The sequence below is a fragment of the Muscardinus avellanarius genome (genome assembly GCF_963383645.1).
Source record: "Muscardinus avellanarius genome assembly, chromosome: 1".
NCBI lineage: Eukaryota > Metazoa > Chordata > Mammalia > Rodentia > Gliridae > Muscardinus > Muscardinus avellanarius.
In genome coordinates, this window is record NC_137786.1 from 30,440,192 (window position 1) to 30,453,262 (window position 13,071).

General features: G+C 39.6%; 1 protein-coding gene across 3 annotated transcripts in view; it reads left to right on the forward strand.

The window, feature by feature from the left end:
• Window positions 1–13,071, forward strand: part of RAI14 (retinoic acid induced 14) — a gene marked incomplete at both ends in the record, with an annotated part of 124,742 nt that overhangs the window by 98,783 nt on the left and 12,888 nt on the right. For 2 of the 3 annotated variants that reach the window (XM_080692441.1, XM_080692440.1), the window contains 7 exons: window positions 2,064–2,121; window positions 3,592–3,662; window positions 6,032–6,138; window positions 7,505–7,683; window positions 7,926–7,954; window positions 9,246–9,332; window positions 10,847–10,933. In XM_080692441.1, the coding sequence (XP_080548567.1) occupies window positions 2,064–2,121; window positions 3,592–3,662; window positions 6,032–6,138; window positions 7,505–7,683; window positions 7,926–7,954; window positions 9,246–9,332; window positions 10,847–10,933 (618 nt within the window). The remainder of the gene's footprint in view (window positions 1–2,063; window positions 2,122–3,591; window positions 3,663–6,031; window positions 6,139–7,504; window positions 7,684–7,925; window positions 7,955–9,245; window positions 9,333–10,846; window positions 10,934–13,071) is intronic. The other variant, XM_080692439.1, reaches the window with a different exon arrangement.

Below are 13,071 nucleotides of genomic sequence, written 5' to 3' on the forward strand. Positions count from 1 at the left end.
GCACACTCTGTGACCCCAGTTCTCCTTTGGGGTAGCTGGTGAAATGTCAGCCCTCCTGTGGGGCCAGGTCCCTTGTGTCCTGGCCCTCTCTAGTCAGTGTTCCACCTCTTGGACAAGCCAGGCTTTCTGTGATGTGACTGGCTGTCTCCTCCTCTGCTCATCCTCCACCCTCTGTCCTTGGTGACCTATCTCTTTGTGCTCTCCAGGCCTTCGCTCTTATTGTGTGTCTGCTGCATATGCGCGCTCTCCAGTGAATACCATTTTAGAGCTCTGTCTCCTCAAGGCAGTGAGCACCAGTAGAGCCGTAGGAGATTCCGTAGACTCAGAGGAACCCACGCCCTCGCCCTGAGAGCTGGCCAGCCCTCCTGTCCTTTCTTATACCAAGTGTTCTCCTACCACCACGCATGGTGCTAAGCGGTGAATATATACTGACGAACAGAGCAGTCACTCTCCTGGTGGACCTCACAGGCTGGTAAATAAGAACACAAATATCCAGTACCAATTGTAAAGCTCTAGGAAGAAAACTTAAGATAACTAAGAAGTGGCTGTTTAGGGAAGGCATCTTGGTGGAGGTGATATTTAAATGGAGTTCCCCAATATGTTCCTGGGATGCATGCCAGGCACAGCAGGTGCAAAGGGCCTGAGATAGAAATGGTGCTGGCCAGAAGGACAGAAAGCCAGGGCATGAGTCGGGGTTGAAGCAGTAGGGGAAGAAATGTGACACAGGAAATATGGAAATGTGGGCCCTGGGTGTCGTGACAGCTGGACTAAGTAACTAGTCCTCAGCACAGCGTGGAATCAGGAAGGGCTCTCAAGTAGATGGCAACACTTAAGGTTTTAAGGTCATTCTAGTTGTGTAGAGAAGCTATTAAGAGGAGGAAAGCAGAGTGGGGAGACCCACAAGGAGGCTGCCTTAGCTAACCAGGTGAGCAGGCGCTGGCTGAGACTCTGGCGGTGGTAACGGGGAATGGATCAGAGGTACGGTTTGCAGACAGGCTTGATAGAATGGCCATTAGATTAGATGTGGGAGGAGGAGGAGAAATCAAAGGTGACGTGATGGTTTACTGGCTCATGGTCTAAAGGATGGCGCAGCTCACAGAGATGATAAAGGACCTAAGAGAAACAGGTTGGGTGTGGAAGAGGGGAATTTTTGCCTGGAGGCGCCTGTCAGGATGCACACTGGGTTATCAAGCCCGACACTCCCAGTTGACAAGCGAGCGTGAAGAAGAATGCGTGCTGGCTGACGGCTTCAAATCCTGGCTCAGCCATTCACTGGGACTTGAGAAATTATTATTAACATCTCTGCTTCAGTTCCTCGTGTGAAAATGGAGGTGTGAGTAGTATCTAACTAGGGTTGTTAGGAGCCTTAATGCAATTCCTTGAACAGAGCCTGGCACGCGCTAGCTACCATGTACACACTAGTGAGTCGTTATTGGTGAGATCGACCCTGGGAGTCGCGAGCCTCTAGACCTCTGGGTGGATTTGAAGCTTGGGGTGTGGATGAGAATCCAAGGAAGAGAGCTCCGAGGAGGGCAGTGGAAAGACCTGGAGTTTATGTTTGGCTGAGGGAGGTGGGACGGCCAGAGTAGTAGAGGAAAAGCAAAAGAGGATGGGCTGGGCCAGAGACAGGGAGCTGAGAGGGAGGAGCGTTTAGAGAAGAAGGAATGTACTGGCGGGAAAGGCTGGTGCGCAGAGGACAGAAGTCTCAGCGTCTTTGGAAAACTGCTGGTGACTTCTACCAGGGCCATCTCCATGGGGCCCAACGGGCAGATACTGAGGCATGGCGGGTTCGGGAGAGGATGGGAGGCGCGGGTGCATGGACTGTGGAGGTGGTTCTTAAGAGAAAGCTGCCTTTAGGAAGGGAGACGGAGAATTAGGAAAGAAAATGGGGGGAAAGAGAGACCAGGCGAGCAGATTAGCCAGCGGGGTGACCCGGGGCTGATGGAGTAATGGTGTAAGGGGGGGGGTGGACAGACACGCCAGCCGAGCTTGTCACTCTGCCTGCGTCGTGACTGTGCAGAGGCCTTTCCCTCCCCACAAAGGACTTATTTTTTGTCTTATAGTCCAGATGCCCAGCCGAGAGTATTGACAGCTCTGGGAAAACAGCTCTGCACTATGCAGGTAACTCTTCCTCTCGTATTCCTCATCTCCAGCCAGAAAAAGCACTAACTTTTTTTTTTCTTTATTCAAGCCATTAACCTTACCATACTATTTGTGGGAGTGTTTTCTACCATCATTTTTAGACACTCCTCCTCTACTCAGTTTGTAAAACAGGGTTTTGCCAAGCAGCACACCTAGGAGACATCAATTATCTGCCCTCCAACCAGTGAAAGTTATCATGGCTGATAATTCTTTAACTAGGGCTGAGGGGGTAGCTCAGTGGGAGAGCGTGTGCTTAGCATGCACAAGGCCTTAGGTTTAATCCCCAGCGCCAATTACACACACGTGTGTATGCATATTTATTTATATATATTTAAACACTTAATTTACAAAATTTCTTTTTTTTTTTTTTTTTTGCAGTACTAGGGATGAAACCTGGGGCATTCTACCTCCGAGCTACACCCCCAACCCTATTTTTATCCTTTATTTTGAAACAGGGCCTCACTAAGTTGCAAAGGGCCCCACTAAGTAGCTGAGGCTGGTCACAAACCCAGAGTCTCTTGTCTCAGCCTCCCGAATGCTGGGATTACAACTGTGCACCACCATGCCCAGTTTAAAGTTTCTTTTCCTCTTTTCTTTCTTTCTTTCTTTCTTTCTTTCTTTCTTTCTTTCTTTCTTTCTTTCTTTCTTTCTTTCTTTCTTTCTTTCTTTCTTTTTGTGGTACTGGGGGTGGAACCCAGGGGCTTTTTCTACCTCCAGCCTATAATCCCAGACCTATTTTATATTTTATTTGGAAACAGGGTATCACTAAGTTGATACCCTGTTGTTCAGAGCCTCACTAAGTAGCTAAGGCTGGCTTCAAGCCTGTGCAATCCTCCAGTTTCAGCCTCCCAAGCGCTGGGATTACAAGCATGCGCCACTATGCCCAGCCTTAAAGTTTCTTTTTAAACTGAGGAATAATTATAAACACTTGTGGATTCAGGTAATAAGTAATAGTGTTTTTTTTTTTTTTAACTTGAGGATCATGATGAACGGCAATTTATTTCATTTATCAGTGTTTTGTTTTAATATCTGTTTCTCAACTTCAAGTATATTGACACTGAACCATGGGACAGTTACATATTAGATGTAGAAACTCTCTTATCATCATTATGAATTATTTTCTTATTGGGGCAGTTAGATTAGATGAGCATAAAAACACTTGTATTGCTAGTTTCAAAAGAACTAAGTCGTATGAAAACCTCAGCCAAGTGTTTGCCTAAAGGCAGCTGGTCGTCACTGGTTTTAGGTCTAGATGACTCTAAGGTTAAGCTGTACTTTCAAATACCTGTTACTTAACCTTCCTGAGACCATTTCTCCTGAGTGTAGCTCAGTGAAAGTGTGCCGACTGAGGGAAGCGACACAAACTCTGCCTTTCTAGAAGTGCCCGGTGCCCCTGGTTGAGAGCAGACCTTCGTGACCCACTTGGCGCTTGTATTCTCCTTCCCGCAGCGGCACAGGGCTGCCTTCCAGCTGTGCAGGCCCTCAGTGAGCACAAGAGCCCCCCGAACCTCAAGGATTTGGTAAGTACCAGGTGGTCCCAGAGGTGGAAGTGGACAGAGGCCTCTAGAGCATCGTGGATTCCTCTGACAGTCTCTGAAACTTAGAGACCCAAGGATCTGGCAGTATTTTATTACAGCCTACATCTTCTGCAAAAAAATCTTCTGTATATTATTTCTCATTGGTCCCCAAAACATTAATAAGGCGTTTTTGTAACATTTGCTTCTTACATATTTATATTTGTTCTAAGTATAGACATGTGTTCTGTATTAATGTAAATGTGAATAAAACTTGTTTTCTTCATTTATTTAAGAAAAAAGTAAATCTAAATAGGAGTGCTGTAGCTGAACATGGTGGCACACACCTATAATCCCAGTACTTGGGAGGCTGAGACAGGAAAATCACAAGTTTGTGGTTAGCCTCAGCAACCTAGGGAGGACCTCTACCACTTAGACCCTGTTTAAAAAATAAAATAAAATAAAATATGGCCGGAGATGTAGCTCCGAGGTTGAACACGTATGGGTTCAATCCCCACAACCATAAAATCAAACAAACATAACTTAGTTTCTGCATTCCATGTATCACCTTGGATACATTCTGGTTAGTTTCCCAACTTTGAAGATCACTTCTAACCCATTTGTGACCTCACTGGGCCGTTTCCAGAGTAAATTTCTATGTCTACTGCATATAGTTACCGAGTTGAGTGTCACGCTGCGGCAGGAGAATTCACCTGTGCACTTGTGTCTGATGGAGACATTGTGACGGACTTGAATAAACTCTGCAAGTCAAGTCCTATGCCGAGTCTCAGTGTAGGCTGAGCATCCCTAGTCCAAAACCCAAAATCGAAAACTGCAAAATCTGAAACCTTTTGAACATTAAACATGAAGCCACAAGTAGAAAATCCCATGTTCATGCACATAATTATTAAGCACATTATATAAATTATTTCCAGACTATACGTTTACAAGATCTATATGAAACATAGTTAAATTTCATGTTTAAACTTGGGTCACATCTGCAAGGCATCTCACTACAATCTATGCCGATATTGCAAAATTCAGAAGTATCCCAAATCTAAAACATTTCCGGCCTGCACTTCATGAACAGAAAGTATCATGGCTTTATACAGACAATGCCTAGAGACCTGTCTAAAATTGCACTGTAAGACAGCCCTTCCATGCATCATGACACACACCTACAATCCTATCTACTTGGGAGACAGAGGCAAGAGGATTACAAGTTAAGGCCAGCCTCGGCAATTTAGCAAGACCTTGTCTCAAAAGAAAATAAAAAGGGCTGGGATGTTGCTTAGTGGTGGCATGTGCTAGGCCTTGGGTTCAGTGTATTTTTATTACTTATTTATTGTGTGTGTGTGTGTGTGTGTGTGTGTGTTTTACTGGGGTTTGAACTCAGAGTCTTCTACTTCTGAGCTGTACCCTCAATCTCATTTTATTTTTTATTTCAAAACAGGGTCTTTCTAAATTACTGAGGCTGGCCTCAAACCTGGGATCCTCCTATTTCGGCGTCCTATCTCCCATGTACTGGTATTATAGGTATATGCCACCAAGCCTGGCTCAATTGTATTTTTAAAATCACAATTTTTAAAAATTTACATATATTGTGACCTACCTTTTCTTTTTGCCTATTTGAATACTTCTAACTTAAAAATAACTACTGGCTGACTTTTTTCCTCCCTCCCTCCCCCAAAGGAAAACCAAGAGACTAATCACTTTCTTTATAGTTTTCTCATTTACATGAGACCCTTCTCACCTTGGATATATTCTAGTATTTTCCCCATTTATTTTATATTATAATGTTATAATTCTCATTCCATCCAATGCGGTATATCTATGAATTGGGGATCTGATTTTCTTTTTTTCCCAAATAGATTGCCAATTGTCATGAAATATTAAGTAATTATTTTCGTACATCTTTTTATTTCATGTTAGTAACAGACAAGCAGACTCCTAATTTATTATGTTCTGATACTTACTAAAATTATGGGCGGGGCATAGTGGTACCTGCCTATAATCCCAGTACTTGGGAGACTGAGACAGAAGGATCTAAGGTTTGAAGGCAGTATGTGGTAACTTAACAAGATTCTATTTCAAAATAAAAAATAAAATTGAGCTGGGGGTATCACTCAAAGATAGACACTCCTAGGTTCAATCGCCAAATAAATAAAAATAAAAAAGATTATGTAGAAGAAATGCTAACAGTGCAATTCCCCAAGAAGAGTGGGGCTGAGATCTAGTGAATGGCGGCCCTGCGGGGGCACAGAGGAGCATGATGGGTAATACTAGACCAGTCGTGTGAGGCAGGGAGAAAAATGCGAGAGAGCTTCTAGCATTTGGTGTCAGAGTTGAACTCTAACTCTGCGTTTGTCTCCTAGGATGGGAACATACCACTGCTTCTCGCCGTACAGAATGGCCACGGCGAGGTCTGCCGCTTCCTTCTGGATCAAGGAGCTGATATCAATTCCAGGGACAAAAATGGAAGGTGCCCCACAATTAAGCACAAGTCATATGATTCCCACGTTATGAATCTTTCAAAATATCACAGCTGCATTTCGGATGATTTGTTATAGTTTTAACTTCTTTCCTTTTTTAATTTTCTACCTTTTGTGGTGTGTGTGTGTGTGTGTGTGTGTGTGTGTGTCTGTCTGTCTGTCTGTCTGTCTGTCTGTCTGTCTGTGTAGTGCTGGGGATTGAATCCAAGGGTATTCTACCTCCAAGCTACAACCCAGCCCGATTTTTTAGTCATTTTTTTTTTGAAACAGGGTCTCACTAAGTTGTGAAGAGTCTAAGTAGCTGAAGCTAGCTGTGAACCCAGATTCTGCTGTCTCGGCCCCCCAAGTACTGGGATTACAAGCATGCACCACTATACCCAGCTATTTTCTACCTTTTTGATAATCAAGAATCTATTTCAACTTTAAAGCAATTTTCCCTGGACCTCTGTGGGCATCACTATTGAGTGTGTGATGAGACCATTCAATATTAAAGTGATTTAAACTATTTCCTGTGACTTCTCACAAAAAAAATAATTACATATATTGGTTGCTTTTTAAAAATGAGCTTCACAGCCGGGCATGGTGGTGCACGCTTGTAATCTCAGTACTTGGGAGGCTGAGACAGGAACATTGCAGGTTCTCCACCAGCCTTAGCAATTTATGAGCCCTTCACAACTTAGCAAGAACCTGTTTAAAAAAAAATTCTAGTTGCTGGGCGTGGTGGTACTTGCTTGTAATCCCAGCATTCGGGAGGCTGAGACAGGAGGATCGGATCGGGAGGATCGCAATTTGCGGACCACCTCAGCTACTTAGTGAAGCCCTCTGTAACTCACTGAAACCCTGTTTCAAAATAAAGAATAAAAACAGAGCTGGGGGTATGGCTCTGAGGTAGAATGCCCCTGGGTTCCATCCGTAGAACTACAAAAATAAATACAGAAATAAATAAATAAGAGCTGGGGATGTAGCTTGAAGGTAGAATGCCCCTGGGTTCAATCTCCAGTACAAATTAATTAATTAATTAATTAAGTTCACAATTTATAGGTTCATTAACATACTTGAGGTAAAAGGACAAGATTTGTGCCAATTGTAGTAAGTCCCATCATTAGTAAATTCCATCATATTATATCAAATAGTCTAGATGATTAGGTCTGTGTTATTTGACTAAATAATGGTTTAATATTTTGATTTAATCTTAAGTTTTTAAAAAAAGTGCCGCCTAACTTCATTTTGATGGCATTCTACTTTGACTCCCTAGAACATGAAGTGTAGTAAAAGTTTGGCCAGACTCGTCTTTTTTCCCAGGCCAGAGTTTTCACATTTGGTTAATACTAATTTTCGTATCTCTTTTTTCTTTAGAACTGCTCTTATGCTGGCTTGTGAGATTGGCAGCTCTACCATCGCGGAAGCCTTAATTAAAAAGGGTGCAGACCTAACCCTTGTAGATTCTCTTGGACACAATGCCTTACATTATTCCAAACTCTCAGAAAATGCAGGAATTCAAAGCCTTCTATTATCAAAAATCTCTCAGGATGCTGGTATGTGAAAGAAAATAGCCTCTGTTGTTTTAAATTTATCCACTCTGTGTTCCCCAAAGGGTAAAGGAATTTGTGCAATGTGATATATTTTATTATTCTTTTAAACATATGCTTGTAGAAAAGTGAGGTGTTAAATGTTGTATATGGTGAGTGTATGCATGTGCCTCCCAAAGGAGGTAGGAGATCTGAGTCATTATGGTTCTTAAAACTCTTTTTTCCCCCTCTCATTTTTTCTTCTTTAGACGTAAAGACCCCGACAAAGCCAAAGCAGGTATTTATATTTTGGGGGTGGGGATTTTTCATCTTTGATTGTGGGAATTTGAAAATGTTCAGATGCAACTCTGTGGATCACTAGAAAAGTGGTAACGACTAAGTTAAAAACACTGAAGGACTGAAAATATTTTTGGAATACAAATTCATTATTATGAGGTGGTGAATGTATTCTTAATGATTTGTCTGACTTCAAAAGCACGTAACTTTAAACTCGCTACCTATATATACATTCATCTTTTTCTGGAATGTACTAATACTTCTTCCTGGTGTGAAATTGTGGTTTAAACTCTGAGATTGAGTAAGAGTATTTTAAATGCTTAGAACATCACACAAATTTCAGACCTAATAGTCAAAAGAATTTTTTTTAGTGAAAATAAGAGATTTGGCTTTTCCTTTTATTTTAATTGGGGATTTTTCCAAAATGTCTTCTGGTATTAAACAAAGTCGAAATTGAGAGTTTTGCCCTGTTATTTTGCAGTTTTTCCTGAAAGCATGTTTGTCACTATCAGTTTATGTTTGGCTGTTCTGTTTTACATGTTTATTTATACATCGAGGCTCTTGAAGAAATCTAACAGCAAAAACTCAATACTGGACTTATTACATGCTAACTGTCTTACTTAATCACCTTCAAGATGAGGTCCCCCTTTTCCTTCATGTTGCTTTTTTGGTTGTGGTCATGGTACTAGGGACTGAACCCGGGACTATTCGGCTTCTAAGCAACAGCCTCAGCCCTTTTTATTTTTATTTTGAAACTGAGTCTTGCTATGTTGCTGAGGGCCTCGCTACATTGCTGGGGCTGGCCTCAAACCTGCGATCTTCTTTTCTCAGCCTCCCAAGTACTGGGATTATAGGCGTGCACCACCATGCTCGGCTCATGTTATATTCTTTAAAAAAAAAAATGGAAATGATGTGGAGGTATGGGAAATACCACTGCTCACATTATGATGCCAGGTTATGAGTTATGGTAGATAATTTCTCATCTTCCATTTTCCCTGTTCTCCACACCGACTTACTCTAGTTTTGTCTATTATTATTATTATTATTATTATTATTATTATTATTATTATTATCATCAACATTATTTTCTTGCTGTGAAAGCATGAACCGCTAGAATAAAACTTGGAGCATGTTATTACTTATTTTTATGTTGATAGCAGATTTCAGATGTTGATGGGTTAAGAAATGCATGAACCGTTGAGGTTTTTCTCATTTGTTTGATGAAGCTGCTTGCTCAGCCTTTACTAACCTAACTAACCCACCTCCATTCTTTGGACTGTGCTAACTTTCAGCATGATCAAGTCTCTAAAATAAGCTCAGAAAGAAGTGGAACTCCAAAAAAACACAAAGCTCCACCACCTCCTATCAGTCCTACTCAGGTAAAAACAAAGCAAACCAATAGTCGACGAGTACACAACCGCCAAGCTGTCATTTTGTCATTTTGTGTTGAGGCCAGAAAGGAATGTTTCAGAACTGATCCTTAAGGGCACATTTAAAGTTTTTCTTTAGTGGTTTTATATTATTATTATCGCTATCATTATTATTATTCGTGCTGAGACTGAATTCAGGGGAATTCTAACTCCGATCTATACCTCCAGCCTTTCTTATTTTGTAACAGGGTCTTGCTAAGTTGCTGAGGCTGGCCTTGAAACTGCAATTTTCCCATCTCATACTCCCAAGTACGGGGATTACAGGTGTATGCCACCACACCTGGCTCTTTAGTGGATTTAAATTATAAATTATAGGGCTGGGAACTTAATTCAGTGGTAGAAAGCTGGCCTGGCCTGTGCAAAACTAGGTTCAATTCCAGCACTGTAAGGAAAGAAAATAAAGAAACAGCAACAAATTACACATTATGGTAAGAAGGATTTTGATCATTAGTATGGAAATGATATCAATTTTTATCTATTTCAAAACGATAGAATTGAGCAGTGTCTTTTTTAAAAGCATCAAGGATATTTCTCAAAATCTTATGACAGGAACTTTTTCCTTGAGATAATAAGTTGAGTCTATTTTTAGTTCCTGATATTAACAGCTCTAGTCAGGGACCGAGTAGCTGGTGAGGCCATTAGATGACAGTGAGTTTGAGCTGCTTTCTTAAAACATTACTAAAATATATTTTCCTTTCTACTTGCATTGACAGTTTAATAATATTAACAGTAAGGTTTTTGTTTCTGAACTTATGACTACTTCATAGAGGAGGAAGTTCAGAAATCTATGACATGGCAAATAAAAATAGATTGGGGGTTGTTATTTTAGAAAAATAATAGTTCATAAAGAGTATAATCTACATTCAGATAGTAAAGAGGAATATCTCATCCAACAAATAATTTTAGGTACATATTAGCATAGTCATTAATAGTTTTCTCAACTGGCAGTAGAAGTTTTATAAATTTTAAAAATTGATTCTAATTTGCCGGGCATGGTGGCGCACGCTTGTAATCCCTGCGCTTGGGAGGTGGAGACAGGAGGATCGCGCAGGTTCGAAGCCAGCCGTGCTGGCGTAAGAGACCCTGTTTCCAAATAAAAAGTATAAAAATAGGTCTGGGAGTGTAGCCTGGAGGTAGAAGGGTTTCCAGGAACCCCAGTACCACCAAAAATAATAATAATAATAATAATAAATTAATTAATTTAATTAAAAATAAAAAATTAAAAAAATTGATTCTAATTAATATAGCCACAAAGTTGTTTAGTTATACTCCGCACACTTTCCAAAAATATTTGATGTAGATGAATTGCCTTGAAAATGTTACTGCTGAGTTAATCAAAACTAAGGATGCTTACTGGTAGGCTTAATTGCACAGATTAAATGTTTGATTCTTTTGCATCGGAGGAGAAAAGACTTTGAAGATGCATTCTTTACTGGTGGCTTTAATTTTTTTTTCTTTTTTAGTTGAGTGATGTGTCTTCCCCAAGATCAATAACTTCAACACCACTATCGGGAAAGGAATCAGTATTTTTTGCTGAACCACCATTCAAGGTATTTCCTTTTTGTGTCTTTTTTTTTTTTTTTCTTCTTACTTTAAAATATATGATAGATTTGCTCAGAGTTACATAACACTGGGGAAAACAAAATAAACTTCTAAATCACTGGATCGCCCCTTTGATTATTTTTTTCTGGTATGGACAGCATAAATAAGAATATGGAGACTAAATTATATTTCCTAGCAAAAATTAATTTTCTTCATATAAAAAAGGAGTCAAAGTCTCTTATCTGGAATTGAAAATGGTGAACTCTTTGAAGCAGAGTAGAATGATGGTTCTGAGGAGTGGAGAAATTGCTCAAAATATACATTTCAGTTTGGCCAGAGGAATAAGTTCAAGAAATCTGCAGTATAGTATGGTGACCATAGTCAATCACAGTGTGTTGTATTCTTATGTGTGTAGGGGGGTGGTACTGGGGATTGAACCCAGAAGCATCAAAATAAATCCCATTTCAATTGAACTCATTTCAAAACAAAAATTAAAAAGGGCTGAGGGTGTAGCTTGGATATAGAGCCCCCCTACTAGGTTCAATCCCTAGTACCAAAAAAAAAAAATTACAAATTTTGGTTTTCAGGAGTAAAAGAGACTATAGTCTCTAAATGAACAAAAAATAAGATAAAAAGTGACGACAATTTCAAATGGCTATGTTTAAAATGAATAAAATGCTATGCATTGGTGAAGTTATGGAAGAACTAGACCTCTCGTATATTCCGTTGGTGGAAATGTGAAATAGTACAGCTACTTCAGAAAATCATCTGGTAGTTTCTTTAAAAATTAAACACATGCCTAAGATATGATCCAGCCATTCAATCATGGGTATTTACCCAACAGAAATGAAAATAAATGCCTATACAAAATCGTGTATGTGGATGTTTATAGCAGCTTTATTCACAGTTTTTCTAAACTGAAAACAATCAATGTCCATCAGAAGTCAATGGATAAAAATAATTAGATATATCCACGTAATGAAATATTATTCAGCCAAAAAAAGGAATTAACTGCAGTGAAAACAAGATCATAAGTAAATCTGAAAACCAGCATGCTGAATAAAAGCCATCAGCCACAAAAGCACCCTTGCTGTTTGGCATTCTATTTATAGCAGTTTTAGAAAATGCAAAAAGGAGAGTCATGATTCCTAGGGAGTAGACTGGTGTCCGCAGTGATGAGGCATGAGGAAACTCTTAGGGGTAATGGGACTATTCTACATCTTGGTTGTAGTGGTGGTGCCGGAGTATACATCTGTGCGTAGCTCTCATGGCTTCCAATTGTCTTTATTTGTGTTCCTTTCTTATCTGTTAAGGCGTCCCAATACAAGTAGAAGGCAATTCAGGGGGAAAAAAGCAATTCCTAGAATCAGTGTGAGAGGCAGCATAAAGTAGGGCTATCAAAATGCTTTCAAATTGTGAGCTTTAAATGGATGTAGTTTATTTTATACCTTATATAGCTGAAAAATAAGTGCTTTTTTAAGGAAGGGAAAGCTTTTGGTAAAGATAAGCACTTGGCAAAAACAAGTCATTGAATTTTTAGCATTTGGGCTTCTTTGCTGAAAAGTGATCTCTCTCTCATCATTATCTGTGGCTTATCTAGATGAAATGTAGAAATTTCTGGCAAGTTAGTGTAATGTTTTGAAATAAGAGTCTTGAAATCAGTCTGTCTTTGGAGGTCTAAGAATGTTTGCAATTTATTAATAGATATTCAGAGATAGGGTTAGAGGAAGTCTTTAGGAAACCAATTGCCAATCCCAAACCATGCATATTTTTATTCCCTTATAAAATTACCTTTTTCTTCCCGGACATAACTAATTAATATCTCGCTTAGAAGGATTAATAGTAAGATATTAATCAAAGATATCTTAAAAACAATTAAACCAAAAATTACTTTTAATATGCTTTAATTAATATATAACCCAAACAAACTGAAACTTTTTGATGCCAGTGGGAAAATAAGCTTTATTAACTCAAGTTTTAGAACATAGTTCAGTAAATGAGCTGTTATATAAAATTATCATAATTTTAAATATATTTGTATTCACTAAGTGAAATTTCTGAAAAATGTTTTGAAAACATGCCCTTTGGTGCTTCTAATGGTTTAGAAATCATACCTTAATAGATGATTGTCAGTTCTCACTTGTAT